General features: G+C 51.0%; 9 protein-coding genes across 9 annotated transcripts; 5 read left to right on the top strand and 4 right to left on the bottom strand.

Annotated features, from left to right (window-relative positions):
• Nucleotides 1–585: 585 nt before the first annotated feature.
• Nucleotides 586–2,100, top strand: GCG54_00013185 (putative secreted lipase; the record flags this gene model as incomplete). Its single annotated transcript, XM_045413044.1, has 1 exon — nucleotides 586–2,100. One exon carries the CDS (start codon nucleotides 586–588, stop codon nucleotides 2,098–2,100), a length of 1,515 nt encoding a protein of 504 aa, XP_045257605.1.
• A 1,096-nt stretch (nucleotides 2,101–3,196) lies between these two features.
• GCG54_00013184 (Secondary metabolism regulator LAE1) lies at nucleotides 3,197–4,633 on the top strand (the record flags this gene model as incomplete). Its single annotated transcript, XM_045413043.1, has 7 exons — nucleotides 3,197–3,292; nucleotides 3,352–3,439; nucleotides 3,654–3,776; nucleotides 3,834–3,856; nucleotides 3,916–3,953; nucleotides 4,031–4,150; nucleotides 4,210–4,633. 7 exons carry the CDS (start codon nucleotides 3,197–3,199, stop codon nucleotides 4,631–4,633), a joined length of 912 nt encoding a protein of 303 aa, XP_045257604.1.
• A 129-nt stretch (nucleotides 4,634–4,762) lies between these two features.
• On the bottom strand, nucleotides 4,763–5,754 carry GCG54_00013183 (uncharacterized protein; the record flags this gene model as incomplete). Its single annotated transcript, XM_045413042.1, has 4 exons — nucleotides 4,763–5,198; nucleotides 5,233–5,452; nucleotides 5,502–5,564; nucleotides 5,640–5,754. 4 exons carry the CDS (start codon nucleotides 5,752–5,754, stop codon nucleotides 4,763–4,765), a joined length of 834 nt encoding a protein of 277 aa, XP_045257603.1.
• A 372-nt stretch (nucleotides 5,755–6,126) lies between these two features.
• Nucleotides 6,127–6,459, top strand: GCG54_00013182 (uncharacterized protein; the record flags this gene model as incomplete). Its single annotated transcript, XM_045413041.1, has 2 exons — nucleotides 6,127–6,134; nucleotides 6,264–6,459. The coding sequence occupies 2 exons, from the start codon at nucleotides 6,127–6,129 to the stop codon at nucleotides 6,457–6,459; spliced, it is 204 nt and encodes a 67-aa protein (XP_045257602.1).
• Nucleotides 6,460–7,037, top strand: GCG54_00013181 (uncharacterized protein; the record flags this gene model as incomplete). Its single annotated transcript, XM_045413040.1, has 3 exons — nucleotides 6,460–6,628; nucleotides 6,707–6,888; nucleotides 6,933–7,037. The coding sequence occupies 3 exons, from the start codon at nucleotides 6,460–6,462 to the stop codon at nucleotides 7,035–7,037; spliced, it is 456 nt and encodes a 151-aa protein (XP_045257601.1).
• Nucleotides 7,038–8,284: 1,247 nt separating this feature from the next.
• Nucleotides 8,285–12,514, top strand: GCG54_00013180 (uncharacterized protein; the record flags this gene model as incomplete). The annotated part of the gene is made up of 5 exons (XM_045413039.1): nucleotides 8,285–8,950; nucleotides 9,006–10,055; nucleotides 10,522–10,852; nucleotides 10,921–11,683; nucleotides 11,749–12,514. The coding sequence occupies 5 exons, from the start codon at nucleotides 8,285–8,287 to the stop codon at nucleotides 12,512–12,514; spliced, it is 3,576 nt and encodes a 1,191-aa protein (XP_045257600.1).
• A 708-nt stretch (nucleotides 12,515–13,222) lies between these two features.
• On the bottom strand, nucleotides 13,223–14,611 carry GCG54_00013179 (L-tryptophan decarboxylase psiD; the record flags this gene model as incomplete). Its single annotated transcript, XM_045413038.1, has 1 exon — nucleotides 13,223–14,611. One exon carries the CDS (start codon nucleotides 14,609–14,611, stop codon nucleotides 13,223–13,225), a length of 1,389 nt encoding a protein of 462 aa, XP_045257599.1.
• A 1,481-nt stretch (nucleotides 14,612–16,092) lies between these two features.
• On the bottom strand, nucleotides 16,093–17,579 carry GCG54_00013178 (uncharacterized protein; the record flags this gene model as incomplete). Its single annotated transcript, XM_045413037.1, has 2 exons — nucleotides 16,093–16,384; nucleotides 16,438–17,579. 2 exons carry the CDS (start codon nucleotides 17,577–17,579, stop codon nucleotides 16,093–16,095), a joined length of 1,434 nt encoding a protein of 477 aa, XP_045257598.1.
• Nucleotides 17,580–19,423: 1,844 nt separating this feature from the next.
• Nucleotides 19,424–20,122, bottom strand: GCG54_00013177 (Ribonuclease P protein subunit p29; the record flags this gene model as incomplete). Its single annotated transcript, XM_045413036.1, has 1 exon — nucleotides 19,424–20,122. One exon carries the CDS (start codon nucleotides 20,120–20,122, stop codon nucleotides 19,424–19,426), a length of 699 nt encoding a protein of 232 aa, XP_045257597.1.
• Nucleotides 20,123–20,190: the final 68 nt, after the last annotated feature.

Raw genomic sequence — 20,190 nt, 5'->3', positions numbered from 1 at the left:
AGGATCGGAGAACGCGGCGCATTTGCTTTCATTTGACGAAAGTGGCGCGGAGACAGATGGCTGTGAACCCGGCCACGGCCACGAGGTCTAGGAATCGGCAGATCGGCACAGCCAAAAGGCAGGAGCTGCGCACTCTCAACTTGCAGGATTTTGGTATTATCCGCGCGGCTCAAACCATGAAATTTTCAGCGTCAGCAACCTAAGGTTTTGAGCCACTCAGGATCTTTGACACTAAAGTAGGGCGCCATCTGCGACAAGCTCTCTTAATTCTTACCACCTCGACTAGTAGCCAATCACGATTCAACCTTCCCGACGTTATGTCCGGTACGCAGCTGCCTTCGGATATTCAGATTATGGCTATGCGCGATGGAGGTATCACGAACAACAGAAGTATCTGTCACGCCGTGTCCACAATGCGGTAACGGGATATAAGAAGACTGGGGTTGCATCTTGGGGGCTAGGTTTTGCAAAACAAGAAGATCAAGAGGTCAGCAGACACCAGAACTACTTTTCAGCAAAATTTAGTAGCTTCTCAGACCACAGCTTACATCTTCAAATTATTTGATCACAATCGGATATTCCAACATGCGAATCTCCGCATACTTTCCGGCCTGTCTTCTAGGGTTCTTACTCGATGCTGCCAACGCATCGCCAACACCAAGCAATGGTATAGTGGTAAAGACAACTTCAGGTCAAATCACGGGCTTCATCAACTCAACATATCCCGACGTTCGCCAGTTCTTAGGCATTCGTTATGGGAAGCCGGCGGTACACAAATTGCGCTTTTCCCCACCTCAACGATATACAAGCAACGCACCCTTCAACGCCACCAAGACGCCTGACGCGTGCCCTCAGTTTGTGAGCACTTTGCATAACATCATCAATGATGCTGTCACCGAATACAACATCTTCGCCCCGATCAGCGAAGACTGTCTCTCTCTCTCAGTTTGGGCTCCGAAGGACGTCAACAAGAGGGACAAATTGCCGGTCTTCATCTGGATCCATGGCGGCGGACTGCAAACCGGATCTTCGTCTGTGCCTCTGCAGCAACCTCCGGCATGGATCCAGCGCAGCAAGAGTCACATTGTTGTGGCAGTGCAGTATCGTCTGAACATCTTTGGCTTCCCCAATGCCGCTGGCCTCAAGCAGTCCAACTTAGGTCTCATGGACCAGCGCATGGCCATCGAGTGGGTCAGGGACAACATTGAAGCATTTGGTGGTGACCTGAACAAGTTGGTTCTATGGGGCCAGTCCTCCGGTGCTGCGTCTACAGATGCGCAGAACTTTGCGTTCCCTACGGATCCTATCGTTAGGGGTTTCATCCAAGACAGCGGCAATGTCTTGATTCCACCTTCCACTGGCCTTGCCACACTCGATCCCACGCATAGCAACTTCTCATTTGTGGCGAAAGAACTCGGCTGCCCTCCTGTCCCGGATGCTGAGCTGGCTTGCATGCGTTCTCAGCCAACTGAGCGCATCATCAACTTCCTCTCGCATTACACCGACTCCATGACAACGCCACCTCTGAATTTCATCGCAACTCCGGACGAGAAGTGGGTGTTTTCCAACTACACCGATCGCTACGCCAAAGGGTTTCTCAGTGCTCGTCCCGCAATCTTTGGCTCCAACCTGCGCGAAGGAAACATCATGGTCCCGTTCCCAAAGGACCCTGAGCATATGGGTGTCAACGACACTCTCTCCGAGATGCTTACGCTCGCCCTTTTCCAATGCCCAGCTGCGCACTCCGCTGGGATGAGAGAAGCCACCAAGCGAAAGACGTACCGGTACCTATACAGCGGCAACTTTACCGATATCAGTCCGTACTTCTGGGCCGGCGCGTACCACATGACTGAACTGCCTCAGATCTTTGGTACGAGGGGTGATTTCATAGCTGCTGCCTCGAATCATGAAGTCCAGACAAGCGAAGCGATGCAGGACTTGTGGTTGGGGTTCGCACAGAACCTGGATGCTCCAGAGAAGGCTGGTTGGCAAGAGGCCAACGGTGGGAAGATGCTTATGCTCGGAGCGCCTGGAGGTCCCGGTGTTCAGGTCATTGATGAGATGGTTGTAGATGATCCATGCAAGGCGAACGGGATGTGAGCTGTTATGTCACGTTCTGACCGAGGGGGTGCTGTAACTCGGGCTGTTACTCCCGGGCGCATTCGTAGAATAGATAGATGTGGCTTTTGGGATTAACTGCGTAGATACGGCTGGTTTCACTGATTTAAATAGACTGCTTCGCATTTCATCCACTTGGAAAACAACTCCAAATTCGTAAGCAGCCTTTTAACAAAACATTCTACATAAGACGTCATCACAAGCTATCCAAGTTGATCACAAGCAGCAGTCTTCAAGTCCTCAATGTGGGCCCAAGCCGGCTCATGCCCCGTCTAGCGCCCGCATGTACCCGGCCTCGGACTTTCAAAAAAAAAAAAAAAAAAAAAAAAAAAAAAAAAAAAAAAAAAAAAAAAAAAAGGGGGGGGAAAGAGCCGAGCCGTGCGCTCTTCTCTACAACAGCCAAAAGATTTTGACCAGCATGGGGGTCGAACCCACAATCTCCTGATTCCACGATATATCGTAGTCAGACGCCTTGCCATTGGGCCAACCGGCCAGACAATTCAGAACACCTGAGGTGCCCGTCTGTTGGGAAGGATGCGGACGTTGCAAGTCATATTCCCTCAGACACGCTCGGCTTTGCTAAGTTTCAAGTTGCCTCCTCCCAGCTCCTCTCCAATTCTGGTTCATCTAAAGCATTTGCGTATCCAGGAAAACAGAAAGATAAACCAAGAAGCAATTGCCTCCCTTGCAAACAGAAGTTTCAGCCCTCTCAGCCAGCGCCCAACGCCAAGGTTGAACATTTGAGTACCCCGACCAACGCAGAGAGCACAATGATGCAACCCACTAGAGGCTTAATTGAGCCATCGGCAGCACACAACCCTTGTTTTTACACGCATGGCAGCGGCGCAGAATACTGGACGCCCTTCCCATTTACCCGGTGATCCGTCCGCGAATTTCGACACTTTCCCAAAGCCCCCCGCACTGATGCTTCTCAAATCGACGACACCGCCTAATGCGACCGTGTGAAACCACCCATTTCGGATCGCGGCCGAGAGCCGATCAATTGTGACAATGAATATCTCTGATGGTGACCAAGAAACAATGGTATCTTTCTTACTGTTCTTCCATGTTCTGAATCATGAACACATCAGGTCGGCATAATGACGTACATGCTCAGGAGCGCGACACGGATTTCGATGAGGCCGCATCCGACGTTGACTCGGCTTTCAGCGAGGTGGGACGGACATGAGCTCATCGTTCAAAACTTTCGTCGACGTTGCTAATTTTTCGTAGACTGCACCTTCGCTGATATCATTGCGCTCTAGCATTTTTGACTACGAGTTTGAGAATGGGCGGACGTACCATTCCATGAGCCGAGGCAGTATGTTCATGGACGATGGCATGACCACTCGATTCACTGACGAGACACAGAATACGCTTACCCAAACGACGATGTATCTTGATTTTTCATTCGATTATTTTCTGAGTCCGATCTGTTCTAACAAGAGCATTCGGCAGCTTGAAGTTGAGCGGCTGAGTGAGCATCACATTTCCTCTTTTTTGGTTTGTCGAGGCAGATGTCTGATTGCATACAGAACTACAGCATCACATCTGGTTGATCACTTTAAATGGAGAGCTGGCTTGCAACCCTGAGAAGCATAAGGCGAAGAGGGTAATGGACATGGGGACGGGCACCGGCGTGTGGGCCATCGATTTCGGTGAGTTCGCTCTACAAACTGTACGAGGTGAGTGACCATAACTAACAGTATCTGAAGCCGATGCATACCCTGGGTCTGAGGTAAGTGATCTCAATCACCCTTCTCACGTGGCATGATCTTCCCCACTAACAATCATAAGGTCATCGGTGTTGACCTAAGTGCAATTCAACCAGAATAGTAGGTTACGGATGTACCAACCTCCCAACCCGCAGGTAAACTGATTGTAGTGACCCAAGTCTGCCATCAAATTGCAGCTTTGAAATCGATGACCTAGAAAAAGACTGGAAGTGGAAAAGACCGTTCGACTTTATATTCTGCCGAGCCATGGCGGGAAGCTTTTTTGACTTTCCATCCATCATCCGGAAGGCATTTGAGTAAGACATGGCATTCTGTATTTTCTGAACAAGCTTAAGAGACACTGACATAAGAGCAGTAACCTTAATCCAGGAGGCTGGTTCGAAATGCAAGACCTCGAGCTTCCCATGTCTTGCAATGACGGTACCATTACGACGGACTCTGCTCTGTGGCGGTGGCATGTTGCTGTTTTTGAAGCCGCAAGATCCATAGGCCGGCCGCTCGACTATGCTCCAAAATGCATTCCTGACCTTCTACGAGCAGGTTTTGTCGACATCCGACGTCGAACAGCCCGATGGCCATTCAATACGTGGCCACAACATCCGAAGCTGAAGGAGATCGGTCGCTGGCATTGCACGAATCTCGAAATGGGACTCGAAGGGTTTTCGATGGCTCTCTTGACACGGGTAAAAGGCTGGGATCCAGCCGAGGTATCGGCGCTTTGTGATGAAGCCAAGAAGGAGGTCAGGAACACGAACATACATGGATATTGGAACATGTAGGTGCCCTTTCATCAGTCTGCGGCGCAAACGGTGTGGACGATTTGGCTGACCGGCAAAGACACATAATTTGCGCACAAAGACCCCGTTGAGTGACGTTGACATAAATAAATACTTCTTATTCTACTAGTCTTAATTATAAGTCTCTGAGTCGGATTCATCCAACTCGCGTTTCCTGTTCCGGACATCCTTCAAGTCCTCCAACATTCTCTCGTTACTTGCCTTCAACAAGCTTAACGATACATGATTCTTCCAACCGTCGATTTCATCCGGGAGGTAAAGCTCCGAATCAGCCGATTCGTGTATTGAATCTGATGGCAGAGGGTCTAGGACAAGGATTTTGATCGCCAAACGAGGAAATATCTTCGTGGTCTGAGACAGCTTTTCGATGACCTTGTCAGCTTCAATTCTATCCCCCAACAATCGCGACCAAGAATCAAGGATGGTAAAGACGACATCATCATCCTCGAGAAGCTCAAGAAGTCCACGGAACAGTTTAATGGCATAATTTGGCTTCTCGGTCGATTTCTTCATCAATCGCTTGTTTTCCGCACAGGACTCGGTCGAACTTCTCATTCGTCCGAATCTCACAGAAGAAAGACAACACCGGAAACTCAGTTGATCTTTGAAGTGTTTCCGTTAGGAGAGCTGCCGTAAAGGACAACGGGTGATATAATGCATCTGGTACATTTTTGGCTCTGACGCCTAGGATATTTGATTCATCGAGACGCAGCCAGTTGGAAACCTTCGGTGTAGACATGATCCATTGGCTTTTCTCTCTGTCTTCGGGCGTTAACCGGCCAACGTCAGCGCGCATGCATTCTATGACATGTTTCTCTGAACTAGAGCAAATTCTTGCAGAGATTCATACCATTCTTCGACAATCTTGTTGTTCTGCTCGGGAATTCTGACCTCAAGGCCATCCTATCGTCTTCTTGGAAACGACTCTTTTACTACTTGCATAGTCAGTGACTTCGCTCATCAGTGTCACGGAACAGTATGGACTCACGCCCTCCATTGACGGTGTTGAAATGGGGGTTGTTTGCGTAGAATCGGTGTAGGGCGTTGCAAACGCGTTCTTCGTTGGCCTCGTTGGTGACAACTTTAACGTTTCCTTCGTTCAAGTCTTGAGATAGCCATGTTTAGCATGTTAGTTTCCATCAATTGATCCAACAGGGCCTGTGGAGTCAGACTCGTCGTATACTGGTGCAACCGATACCTAGCAGCTCGGAAGGTCCTACGTTTGACTACCGGCGCTCCCACACTTCAGGGTGGTTCTCCAGTTTGTTGATCGTTATCTGAGCGGATCCCTGGAGCTGTATGAAACACTAAGGTCTGGTCAAGAGGACAAGGTGGCCTTTGAAAACCTTTGGATACTCTGTGACGCGGGGGCTCTTGTTTACTGGCCCTCCCAAGCTGCAGTGAGAAAGACATCGGGGCGGTTGTAACTTAATTTACCAAGCCGACATCCATCTAAACCATCCATCGCAAGCTCAATGGTCCTGTAAGTAATGTGCCTGACACATCAGAGGTTAAATCAGCCCCAACTTAACATGCTTCTTCTCCATCTAATATCATCCAGCCTTCACCGAACACTTTTACCATCAAATAACTAAACTCTCAAAGCAAAGAGGCATGCATTCCAAAAAGAAGTCCAGATCCTGAAAAGATTAAGTGGAGATGTCCACCAACATCTCGTTTCTCTATTTGCGATGTTCGAACGAGATGGGACGTTCTACCTCATAGTCCCTTGGGCAGGAGCTGGTTTGAAAACTTACTGGGAATACGAGAACCAAAGGCCGGTACTCAACGCTAGCACCGTCACCTAAATGATCGACCGGTGTAGCGGACTGGTTGACGGCCTCTCCAGACTTCATCAGTATGAGACCGGGGCCAAGGATCAGACAGAGCCCCCAAAGAATGAGTGTCTAGCGCCAAATGTCGTTCTGGTCGATGGTAAAGACTCTGGAAGGCCTGGGCTACTGTACGGGCGGCATGGTGACATCAAGCCTGAGAATATACCTTGATTCCCTACTCACACCACACTCGGCCACAAGAGAACCCTCAGAATCTCAGATTTCGGCCTGTCCGAAGTAAACAGTCGCTCTAGCAAGTTGAAGAGGCGGAGTCGTGTTCCGAATTCCCCCGACCTACCGCCCCCATTAGTGCGACTTGAGGAAGAAATTCATCAAACAATCATACGACATATGGACCCTTGCGTGTTTCTATCTCGAATTCGTCGCTTGGATGCTAGGTGGGTGAGACTTGCTTCACGAATTTGAGTGTCGAAGACGTTCTATAGGTTCAGGGGAGGATCATTACAACTGTTGATATGAGATTCGAGATCCAGAATCCTCTGTACATCTACAAGCGTTTGTCCATCCCATTGTATTTAAATTATTTATGAACAAACTATGTCAGAGTTGCACGCCCATCCCCAATATAGCGAATCATTGCATTCCTTATTGGAGGTGATCATGACAGACATGCTCATAGCGGAGTCCCAAGGCAGTCGCAATATAGGATGTATGCAGTTGACGCAATGACTCGACGTATGGCACAAGAGGTGCGACAAAGACATAGACTTTGTGTCGAAAGCGTCACCGTGGGTTGAATGTTTGTGTTTTAATATGCCGATGGGCATAATGGTCCAGCAACAATGGAGTGGCACAAAAGGCTGCGGTGTCAATTCCTAGGTTCTTCCTTTAATGCATTAAGTACCTGGGTGAAATGGGAAGTGCGACTGCTCCATTTGTGAAGAAGTCGATCTGTCAAGAAAACACACACCATCATACAGGCCATCTTGGAGATCTGGGGGTTCCCAGGGATGACTGAGGTCGAGAGTGGTTCGCTGTGGTCGCCTTGTGGGCGAACCATCCCCACTGCCTTTGTTTGGGTGGTGTGGAATCTCGTAGCCTGCCTTACATTTCACTAGCATTTTCCTGCCTCGAGCCTGACATGCTAACGACATCACACCATCAGCTTGCCTTTGCTGTCTTGGCCTACCCAACCAGGACAAGGCGGAGTGTGGCACATGTTTCAATCGTGACTATGTTGCACTCATTAGGCGCCAAGCCTCTTTGCACTCTGGGGCTGAAAAAGGAACAAAAGGTCACAAAAGTAGGAGCATTACTAGTGGCAACAACATAGAGTAAGTGCAGACGAAAAACGCGTGATGCGATGGCTCTCTGGGCAGCATCCGCTTTTCTCGGAAACAATTACAGTAGACCAATCGCTGAACGACGGCTAATCATGCAAGAGGCCCCGGTCCGGCGATGACTGCAGAGCGCCTACCCACACCAACTAGTTCCGACGTGGGAGGAGCTCCCGCAAGACAGATTCTTGCGGGAGTAGTGTTTCTTTTCCTTCTTGGCTAAGGCTCATGTTGAGGGTGGGCCATTCGTCTCCACGTTCATTAGTAGTTGACCACCAATAGCATCATCCGTCGCCCATGCCGGCTCTGAGACACCGATAGCCTGCCTGTGTAGACGCAAGCTATGCATTGCGTCACGCCTGTTATAATGCCCGTCGGACGTCGGTTTTCCGCCCCGCGCTCCAGATTCATGACGGAAATCCCCTCACTTTGCCTCTTCATCTTTCTACTGTTTTCTTGGACACGAATGAGCAGCCCTTCTGGCCAGCGTACTCAGCGACATGGCGACGATTGAAAGCCCCTTACCACCCCACAGTGACTTTCAATCGGCCTTTGAGGAACCCCCTCCGAGTCTCGGAGACAAGATTCTTGAACGCTTAGAGCGCAGCAAGTTTGACACGAAACAGGAGTTCCTGCCGGAAGGATGTCTTGACAAGCTCATCAACCCCCAAGCCCTGAAACAAGAACTCTTTTATGAGAAAGACATTCTTGATCCGAAAGACGAAAGTCTGCTCAATTTTATCAATAAGAATGCGAAAAAGGTCTTCGCGACGGCCTATTGCGCTTTGGGCGGTAGCGAAAGTACGCTCGTTGCGACTATGGCGTACTTTCAGTCTCTTGAATTCTCAGACAAGTGCCTGCCGATTAAAGATCTTCGGACGGATCAAACGATGAGAAATGCTCCAGCACAGCTCCCATTCCCTTTCAATCAACTCCGACCTCGGATCATAAGCAGGACATGGGCTCCAATGCGAGTTCGCAACTTTTATCAACACCAGTGGAAGTTTTTGGCGCCCATATTCACCAGAGATCATTTCCATCACATCTTGCCTGTTGACGTTGTTCTCCCGTTCGTTTGGGTCAACAACGTCGTCAAAGGAGGCAGATTCAGCAGCGTTTACGAGGTAGAAGTTCACAGAAGCCATCTAGAAAGGCTGGACGCTAGGGTACATAGACGACTTACCTTATTATTTTCGTAACGCGTTGTCTGACATACTCCAGGCCGATGGGACTTCAGCTCGCGTTGCTGTCAAAGAGATTCTTACGACTGACAATGACGAGGATCTGCGTCAAGAGATAGAGATGAATTTTCATCTCGAGGCGAATGCGTTATCTGACATTGCGAGCCTTCAGCACGATCATATTATTGAAAGAATTGCTGCAATTTCGCTCGACGCAAGACACTACTTCATGTTTCAATGGGCTGATGGGGGAAACTTGAGAGAGTTCTGGAAAGAAAACCCTCGACCCGATATCACCCCTGCGATAGTCCGACAATCTATCAGCGAGCTGCGTGGCCTCGCGGATGCATTGACAGCACTTCACCATTTCAAGGGCGAGGGTAATTACCGTCATGGCGATTTGAAGCCAGAAAATGTCCTCAGATTCAAAGACGGAACATTTGTTGGACGTTTGAAGATTGCCGATATGGGTCTCGCAAAGCGCCATACAGAAGTAACGGACGTTCGGAGGGCCCCAACCGACACGAAGTATGGGACTACTCGATACGAACCTCCCGAAACGGTCACAAGCCCACTGGAAGCCAGGTCTCGCCTTTACGATGTATGGTCACTGGGCTGTATCATTCTGGAATACATTATCTGGCTTCTCTATGGTTGCAAGGAGCTAGAGGCATTCATCGACGGCCTTCTGGCCGACACAGGGTCTTTCTATTTTATCCAAAGAGGGGAAAATAGGACCAAAGCTGAAGTTCATCCAATGGTACTTGCTTGGATGGATTATATCAGCAACGACTTGGAATGTTCTGCTAGGACAGCAATCCAAGATCTTCTTGCGCTTGTGAGGGAAAAGCTTTTGGTTGTTTCTCTCCAAGGCGACAAAGACACAAGGGTCGCTATCGATACAAGTTTTGTTAGTGTCACAGCAGATTTCCCCAACCCGACTCCGGTCGGGCCACTCAGGGCCCGCGCTGCGGCTGTAGTCTCGTTATTGCAGGAGATTATGAACCGAGGAGTTGGTCACGACGACTATTTTCTTGCCAAAAGAAACAACTTGGGAGTTCGATTTCCCTCAGTAGGAATTGGTAGAAAAGTGAGTGGTTTTAACTAGAATTTTATTTATTTGTTGTTACTAGATTGCGAAGCATTGAATGTCCTTATACTAACATGTACTGAAAAGGAAGATGTGAGTAAATAGATAGAGCCAGTGGCAAACTACACATCCGCTAACACAATACCAAGTACGTAAGTTGAAAATAGAAATAAAAATGAAAAATCGAACTCTCGAATAGCAGCTTAAACTGATTACCAACGATATTCACTAACATACCATACAGAAGGTAAGTGCGTATTACCAATTTGAGGGAGGTTTGAAGCTCAAGCACAAAATGTGGCTAATTCTATTCCAAACAAAGCTTGTAAGTTTGAAGCTTATCTATTGTTCGAGTCACTTGCATTTCTGAATTATTACTAATGTAAATTGAATAGGCTGTAAGTTATCCAAACAACTATGACCTGATGGGAGCTGGCGGTATCTCTTGTTAACTTCTGGCCCCCAGCTCAACCACACTTGGGACTTTTACGTCGACAACACACTTGCGGAACACATCATTCGATACTGTGGTAATCATGATCTGGATCTTAGTCTCGCTCGAATACGAGACTTATGCCGCAGGTGTGAAAGACTGGACATTCTGTCGTCAGATTTCAGCTTATCCGACACAATATCCCATCTGAGACGAGATGCACAGGTTTGCGGGTTTTGCAGACTCTTGTTAAAAGCATCTGAAAAGGCAGGTGCCTCTGAACACATGAGGCTTTATAGGATTGGATCTATCCTCAAGATTGATGATGTCCCGACGCCGCTTCTCAGCTTAGTGCGCAATCCTGGTTAGTTCCGTCCTCAGTCGACCCATGAACATGTATCAGGACGAAGGTAGATTCTGACAGCGCTGTAGGAGGTGTCTCAGGAAGGTCGAGCAAAATTCAAGTTGGATATCCTCATATTTTCCCTTCTCGCCACGAGGTACATTTCGAAATAATCAGACAATGGATTGACGACTGCGACATTAGTCCAGCACATGAGAATTGTCGATCGACCGAGACATATTATCTGCCTGATAAATTACTTGACGTCCAAGACTTCAAAGTACGCCTTGTTGAAACGAAGGACTTGCAAGATAAATATTTTGCACTTTCACATCCATGGGGAGACCCAGAAGAGCATTCACATTTCTGCACTAATACCAGCAACATTGCACAGCACATGGAGGGAATCGACTACGACAAACTTCCAAATACGTTCAGAGACGCCATTTACACCACACGAAAGCTTGGCGTTCGGTATCTTTGGATAGATTCGCTATGTATCGTCCAAGGTCCCGATGGTGATTTCCATAAGCAGTCCAAAAGCATGCATGAGATCTTCAGCTCGGCGTACTGTGTTCTTGCTGCGAGCCGGGCGACTGGTCAATGTGACGGCTTCCTGGGGAAGAGACTCGAACGAGATTACATTACGTTCAACCGCGGTGAAGACATGTATCACATATGCGAGGAAATCGATAATTTTCAAGCCGACGTCATTGATGGCTCGCTCAATCGAAGAGGTTGGGTATTGCAAGAGCGGGTTCTGGCGCGGCGAACGATTTACTTCACCGAAACGCAGACGTACTGGGAATGCGGTGCTGGCGTTCGATGCGAGACGTTTACTAAGTTGAAGAGGTATGTTGCACCGTTTGCGTTCAGCCACAAGAAATGATTTGAACTAATTTAGCATAAATTCAAAGCGATGTTGCGTCGTTTCTCGGAGATCCGAAGTTTCCTAGAGCTTCTAAAAGCTTTTCCCGAGGAGAAATTATCTATCACACTCAGGCGCTTTACAAGCAATACTCAAGCTTACAGCTTTCTAGGATCCAAGACAGACCGTTTGCGATCGCAGGTCTTGAGAAGATACTTATGCGATTCTTTTGTACACAAGGGGGATATGGTGTGTTCGATGACGGAAAGGGCCTTCTTTTCCGAAGTCTTCTCTGGCATCGACCAGATCGCGGAACGCTCAACAAGATTCGGTTTCAGTCTGATCGACAGATTTTTGTCCCGACTTGGTCGTGGATGGCGTATGAAGGAGTAATCGACTATTTGCAGCCCACATGGGGCGGCGTTGACTGGGAGGTGAATGACATTCGTTCTCCGTGGATGATGGCCGTCCCCACCGCGACGAGGAACAGCAGCAACAGCAGCAGCCGAGGTGGCAGCAGTATCATTTCCATTAATGCCATCGCGCGAGATTTTGATACATATCAAGCTGGCGACGACCTTTTTTTCGACATTCCTTCTCAATACAACAGTCAAACACCAGGTTTAAAGTGCGTGATCTTGGCACGCCCTAAGCCTGGTTCCACAGCAACCGACCTAAGATGCTACGTCCTTCTTGTTGCGCCACAGGTTAATAAGACGTCCGGAAGCTTGACAGTCTTTGAGAGAGTGGGCGTCGGCAGAATGCCTGAAAGTTGTGTCTCGCAGTTGGACAAAATTGAAGTCAAGCTCCAGTAGATTCTAGAATCGCGTAAATTCTTTTCCTCGCTCTTCACCCTGTCAACTTCAGGGTCGATTCTACCAAAAGAATACGGCTTTGCTATCCGGGCGGATACCTCTAGCTAACCGTGCGGATAGCTACGTAGTATCTATACTGAGCCTAGTTATCTATTGTATTTTAATATTTTAAAATTTAACTATTGCTTTTTTCCCCACCGTCCCTTTTATCCTTATCCCTATCCTCTCCCTACACATATCCATGTCTCTATTCTTGTCGTCGTCGTCGTCGTCGTTGTCGGCGCCTCTGTCGCCCGCTATGCCCTCTACCCGCCCGGATAGCAAAACTCAAAAGATAATGAAACTTGGCTACGTGATAGTGTCTACCAGAGGCTTGTAATTAGAGACATCATGGACACGTACATGAAAGGAACTTCTTAACGTACGAACAACTCCATTATAGGGAGGGTTAACTATCAGTCTCAATTTCCGAGCCGGATTTGACCTTGTTGCCACTCCGTCCAACATAAAACGACGACACCGACGACAACGACGACAACGACGACAACGACGACAACGACGACGACAAGAATAGAGACATGGATATGTGTAGCGACGACTACCACGAAAGAAGCAGCGGTGATAATTCCAAATTGTGTACCAAAGTCATCCAAGCTGTGTGCGGATCGTTAATCTAGAACCAGCACTCTATTACGGTCTATCTATCATCTATGACACAATAGCCAACGCACTCTTCACCGCAAAGTTGTGCTCGCGATCCATATCCCACGGCCCGGGCCTAACCATCTGTAACTCTACGCCCGGTCTAAACACCATACAATACGAACTCCCACCAAAGTGGAACATCCCAATCTCCTGCCCCTTCTCGATCCTCTCCCCCTCCCTCACCACAAAATCGCAGCTCGACACCTCCACCATACCAATAAACACAACCGCCATCAGCCCAATCCTCGGGTTATCCGCCTGAATAAACATAATACTCCGCGTCGCCACCGCGCTCAGATACGGCTGCGAATACGTCGGCGCCGCCGGGTCCTCTCCGCCCTGTCCCTTCGCCCCCGCCAGCCCCTCCGACCAGTTCTCGCTGTAATACGTGCCGGGCACGTACTCGATCCCGACCACCTTGCCGCTCACCGGCGCGTGCCAGCGGTGGTAGCTCAGCGCGCTCAGGAACGCCTGGTACACCGTCCCGCCCACGAACTCCGCCGTCTTCTTGTGGCAGTTGAGCATGTTGCCCAGCGAGTACGGCTGGCCCTTGAGGTAGAACGTGTCGAAGAGCTTCACCCCCGTGCGCACCTGCAGCGGCGCCGACTCGCACGCGTTCGCGACCACCAGCGTCGGGTCCGGGAACCGCGCATCTCGTGCCCCGCGCTCCGGCGCCTCCACCGGCCGCACGCCCTCCCTGAACCGCCGAACGAAAAAGTCGTCCCACGACCCGAAGCCGAAGTACTCCCAGCTCGGGTTGCACTCGAAGAGCTCCTCGAAGGTGTGGCTCGTCTTGCCGTTGTTGGCCTTCATCGCAATCATCTCGCGCGCGTCCTTGGACAGCCACCCATCGAGGCACCCCCGCGACTCGGGCGTCGTGAGGAACTTGCCCCACGCGTTGAGGATCGCCGCGATGGCGGCGTTGACCTCGGGCCGCAAGAAGAACTCGTAGCCCGAGATGGTGCCCATCGGCCAGTCGAGCAACGCGTTGATGGGGCACCCGACGAGGCCGATGGCGGTCGACGGGGACGACTTTGTGACGAACTCGGGCCCGGAGCGCAGGACCAGGTTCATGACGGCAACGAAGTCGTCAAACTTCTTGATGGCGTTGTGGCCGACGGGGTCCTGGGGGTACTTGCGGGACGACTCGGTGAACATTTTGTTGGCGAGCTTGGTGAGGTGCGCGTCGTCTTGGACGAGCTTCTTGAAGGCTTCGAGGGTCGGGTCGAGGGGTTCCGGGTGCTTGATCGCGCGCGCCTGCTTCGCCTTTTCCGCGACCCATTGCGCGATGAGGCTGCGGTCTTTTGGGAGCCAGTGGCCGGGGGCCTGGCTCTGGAGCGCTTCTTGGGCGTTGAAGCCCTTTGGAGGCTGTTTCCAAAAGTATGAGAGCATCTTTGAAGGGCAACAACTATGAGACTGAAACCTGTGAGATGACTAATATTGGGAGGGAATCTAACAACTCGGACTGCATTTGCAGAGAAGAAAGCCAAGAGCAAGAAGGTTCCGGTTTATATTTTTGTTGAGCAGATCCTACTTAGCTAATTCCGCGTCGCAAGAAAAGTCATGCAAGCACACGTGAAGTTACCATATGCCTGTCCTGCTTATGAGAGCGAGGGCAAAACGAAACACGAGCTGCGAACGCGGGAGTTACGCAACGGCTCGCACGGCGGCTGTCGGGGATGTGCCACGAACGAATTCCGTTGCGTGTTAGTACACCGGGGGAAGGTGCCAGGTTTTTGGCAGGGTGAAACATTACGAAATGGGGGAAAACACGTTTGACAGGTGAGGTCGTTTCCAGAAACAATGCTGAGTCGGGCGCATGTCTTGTTCAGATGTCGATTGGAATAATGCCGCACCGCCGGGGAAACGAGGTTCGGCCAACACGGGATGCGGAAAGGCACGCAGCAGCGCGAATCATTCGTCGACACCTTTCCGATGTGGCGTCCGGGCCGCTACACAGCCGGGACCACAAAGATCTGCCCAACTGGTAAGACAGCATTTGTCCCGAAGAAGATACGCACGACGACGAAGTGTCACAGGTCTCGGGGGCGGTAAGCTGGTCTGCCCTCCGTCTGGAGACGATCCGCTTAACCGGTTGTGACTAAGGGTTGTTGGCTCGCCTGCTTGATAGGGAAGAGAAAAGAAGGGAAAATGTCGTGCTCGCCGAAGCGTTGGGTGCTCCGACCGCGGCGGCGGCAGCTGCACGCTTGAAAGATCTCGTCTGATCGTTGTTGAGTCCAGAACCAGGGAAGAAAAAAAACTGGGAACGCGGTTTCGGGGATCTGAGGCAATGCCGCCTCGAATTCTATTCAGCGGCTCCGATGCAGGACATGGCGGGCGAGTCAAGCTGGGAAAAGTATGTAAGCACGGGTCGCGTGCTTCGGTCTCTGATGATGGCGAGTTGATGCTCAGGAGGCGGTGTGTTACTGAGTTGGAATAGTTTGAGAGTTCGAGAAGCTCTCTTTTCCGCGGACGACATGTGTGGTCAATGTGTGTCACGAGCTTCCGATAGCAAGAGTTTCTCCATGAGGCACGTCGCGTGGACCTCTCTTCCCCGTAAACAGCATGCTTTCGACTGAAGTTCAGACTGAGGACTCAGCTGGCCTCGCGAATGTCGCCTCACGGTTTCCTCGGCATCTCATCTGTCTCGTGGCCTTCAGCTGGGACTGAGGGGCAATTTCATCACCTGCATATAAGTTGTAAGTGAGATGAACCGAACTTTTGAGTCAGCTACCTTCAAGCTCGCTCCGAATAACTGAAAAGCTTAACAGTAAAAGGGTCTGCGTAAACGTTCCTTTGAGCAGCGAACCCTATGCTACCCCGAAACCCGAATACTCATTTGTCAAGTAAAACCAGATACAATCCACGACAAATCAGAATGTTGTCTGCAACTTTGGGTAGTCCTTGGCGCGGGCCTGGAGGTCAGCAAAGATGGCACCAGAGTCGTCCTCCGCGAGGTTCTCCATCCGCTTCGTATCCTCATCCTCGATCTGTTCAAGAACCTTCTCGGGCTCCTCGTTGCCCTCCTTCACGTCCTTCTTTCGAGGCTCTGTTGCCTTCTTGATCCCCGATGACTCGCCGATCAAGAGGATCTGGGCGTTGGCATAGTCAAGGTGTTCGGGTTTGGTAGGCATCCATCGGAGGTCTCGGAACTCCTTGTTGATCCTAGAGCTTTCTTTCAGCGCCGTTCGTGTCTGTTAAAACCAGCCAATACTTACTTCTCAGGGTAGTCAGGATTCTCTGGGATGCTCGCGTTCGCAGGTCCGGATTTGTTGGGATTCTTGGTGCTCAAGATGAAGCTGCCTTGCTCCTTGAGGCCAAGCTCCTCCTGGACCTCGCCGATGTTGGAAGGCAGAGTGAGCATGTAAGCCAGGTGACTCTCCCTGCCGGTCGTTGTGATGACATAGACGCCCTCGCCAACAGGAGTGGCGGCAGGGACCTGCGACGTGCCGGCCTTGGTTTCGTTCTGGTCACCGGAGAGGAAATGCTCCTTCAGCTCGGCGAAAGAAGCGCCTGCCTTCTCGACGAACATCATGAAGCGGTCTCGGCCGCTCTCAGGGAAGACCTTCTTGGGCAGGGCGATCAAACGGGTGTTGCCGGCATCGCCAATCGGGCCGTCACCGAGCTTGGAGTCGGGAGCGATGGGGCGAAGAATGAGGTAGCTTCGAGCAATATCGTCAACTTCTTCGGCTTCGTCAAGGTTGACCCGGGCGCGGATGAAGAAGTAGATGATGCCCTTCTCGAGGACGTTGGACGGAACTTTGTTGTCCGCGTGGGGAATTTCGGCAGTGTCTCCGTTGCTTTCCTTGGTTGCAGGCTTCTCGTCAGCCTTGGTCTCCTCTGTTGTCTCCTCCCTGTTCTTGGAACCGGCAACCTCGTCCTTTTCCTTGGTCTCGTTCTTTGCCTCCACCTTGGAATCATTGGCCGGGACAGCCTCCTTGTTTTCCTCGGTGTTTTTCTCTTCCTCCGGCTTGGACTCTTCCGCCTTGGACTCCTCTGCCGCCTCCTCGACGTCCTTGGCCGCCTGGGTCTCGGCAACCTCTTTGGCGTCTTCTGCAACAGTCTCATCTCGATCCTTCATCTCGGTGTCAGAAGTGTCAGCATTCTCCTGCTTTGTCTCAGGCTTGTTTTCCTCCGGCTTCTTTGACTCGGCATCGTCTTGCTTCTCGAGGGCCTCCTCGATGGTGGTCTGACGGGCGCCATCGTCGGACTTCTTCGCCCGCTTAGCATCAGGCGGGTCCTCGGCAGTGTCTTGATCGATGACACGCTTCTCTCCAGCGGTAGCCTCAGCGGTCTCCTGGGCCTTTCCATTGGCCTCAGCCTCGCCATTGGCGTGCTCTCCTGCACGTGTGCTGACCATGATGTTGGACGTGGGTGGGTGGGTTGACGATGGATAGGGTATGGTAGTATGGGTGTCGTGTTATTGCCCGCGGGTATCGATTGATGTCGAATGGTCAGATGGAATGCTCCAAACGAAAACACAAGGAAGAGAAGCAAGTGCTGGGGAGGAATTGGCCGGCAGAGAGGAAGGCGCGCGGACGGGGAGAGGTCTGAGGAGTTCTGATGTCATAGGCGGCGTCGCACGCGTCGCGTTGCTTTTTCTGGAGGCAGGTAGCCGCCATTAGGTAACCTGGCGTGCCTTCCCGCGAAGACACACGCTGTCTCAATGAGCAATTGGCTGCCTTTGTCTCTGGACATTCTTCTCCTGTCTCAGTGATGCGCTTCATCGTGTCTAGGGTCTGTCGCTGCTTGATGTACTCGGCACTTGGCCTTGTCGTATTCCCTCGGCTGATTCGCTCCTTGCCTTCCCCAATGGTTTGTTTTGAAAAGGGAACACGAGGGAAATGCCTTAAGACCCTTGGTGAATACGGTGACGATTGAACTTGGTCCTGGCAGAGCTTTGTTTTCACGATGCGGAATGCTGCAGCTGCTGATGATCTGCTGCATGCGGAAGGAAAACACACACACCGCGTTGGCTACTTTCACATGGTGAGCTCCTGATACGGAAGGGCGCCCACTAACTTTGCGCGCGGCGAGGTGCAGATGGCTCCACTACAGAGGATTCGCACCCGCTGAGAACTCCAACAACCACAGGCTTTAGCGGCCTGCCCAACTTAGCACCCCACAGTGACAACGTCTCCATCGAACAAGAAGCGTCTCATCCCCGATGGCACAATTGGCTAGCGCGTCAGACTGTTAATCTGGAGGTTGGTGGTTCGAGCCCACCTCGGGGAGTCAAGGCGGTTAAATTCCGTACACGCGAGCGCATATATTTTTGAGTCTCTGCCTTTTCCCCCAATGTTGGTCCTGTTGACCTGCGTTGTCTTTGCAGATGAACTTTTGCTTGCTATTTATTATCTTGGCTACGTTCATTCTAGTCGAAACTTCGCTGGATTTGGCTGGGAACCGTTTCCATTGGGCGTTAGAGACTTTGAAATGGTGAAGCTCGTGCGGTCTGAGTGACATCTCACCTGTTAATTGCTCTTTCAAAATAATTTGTAAAACTCAAGAATAGATAAAATGCTGCAAATTGCCTACCCTCTCTCGGACATTTGTCTCTGATTGATATAATTTTCAGTAATGCAGTAGCATCGCACCTTGAGTTTCGCGGTGCTGAACATGGGATAATATGGTCTCTGTGCCTCTCCGTCCACTGTTACCTAGTCCCTTTAGGCATAGCACTCTCCAAGGTGTGGACTGCGTTTTCACCTTCACCTACTGCGAATCCGTTGAGTAGCAGGAAAACGGTACCCAGGTCATCACATCCGACACAATACTTCACTCCATAGATTTGTGCATGCCGTATTAGGATAGGACTATCAAAAGCCTTCGTGGTCTGAATTCTCACCGTCACCGGTGGTAAGCTTATTTGCTAATCCTCCAATGAGGCATCTATCTACTTCCTCTTAAAGGTAGGGAGTATCGATGTCGTGAAATTTCTCCCCCATTTAATCCTCAGCGCAGTCTGTCCTCCCATCTCGGGCTGATGCTTCTTGGCTGATGGCCCAGTCCAAGGTCCCGTGAGAGCTAGCACGTCATGATTGACTGGCGCGCTGCCTTCTTGACCAATCGTGGATGCTGCAACGGTATCTGTTCGGCTCCTAGGCCGCAGACGTATCGCTGCCCGCATCCTCGTTATCGGCTCAGCCGTAGCTGTTGTATGGGTATATCGTATCTCGTGCAATGAGGAATTCCGGCGTTGCGTCAGATGTTCTTCAAGTAGTGGTTCTTGAACTTCTTGTTGGCCCGATCCGCGCCACGCATGAGAAATTGGTCGCCGAGAACCTCGAAGACAAATCGCCTTGGGGTTCCCTCCTCAGGCGTCGCATCGGCATCAACTCCGAGGCTAGGCTCCTTCACCGGTATCTCGACCTTGAACCAGGTCCCCTCTTTCGGCACAATCTTCATCTCGTTCTTGCGTGTGATGACCTCGAACGAAAACTTGGAGTCCTTGATGACGATGCCCTTGATGCCGACACGGCTCGGGCACGAGCTGCGAGAGACCTCGACCTCGGCGCCGTGGAACTCGGCGGCGCTCAGCTTCGCAGCGGCGCCGCTTCCTCCGCCGTAGAGTTCGGATCCCAGTATCTCCTCAATGTATCCCAGCCACAAGCGGTGGAGGGGCTCGAAGACGGCGTATTTCTGGCCATCGCGGGGCACGTCGTGCAGGCCGCGTCTCCGTCGGTCGCGCGCGGAGAGCGGCTTGGGTTTGAGCTTTTGTTTTCTCTTAGCCTCTTCGCGGGCTTTTCGGCGGGCTGATCTCGGGTTGGACGGGGGCGGGGAGCTTGGTCTGAGGTAGAGGGGTCGGTATTGGATCTTGTCTGTGAAGATGCGGTTGACGGTATCGGGCGAGTGCGCTCGGGCGAGGAGGGCCTGGGTCATGGGCTGATTTGAGGGAGCCATGATGTCTCTGTGCCCTCGCGACAACGCTCCGGCAGTTGCTGTTCTGGCGAAGAGTCGGTTGGCGTCGT

This window comes from Colletotrichum gloeosporioides, assembly GCF_011800055.1.
Source record: "Colletotrichum gloeosporioides strain Lc1 chromosome Unknown consensus_95, whole genome shotgun sequence".
In the NCBI taxonomy this organism is placed as follows: domain Eukaryota; kingdom Fungi; phylum Ascomycota; class Sordariomycetes; order Glomerellales; family Glomerellaceae; genus Colletotrichum; species Colletotrichum gloeosporioides.
The sequence above is the reverse complement of the archived record's forward strand: the minus strand, read 5'-3'. Positions and strand labels throughout refer to the sequence as shown.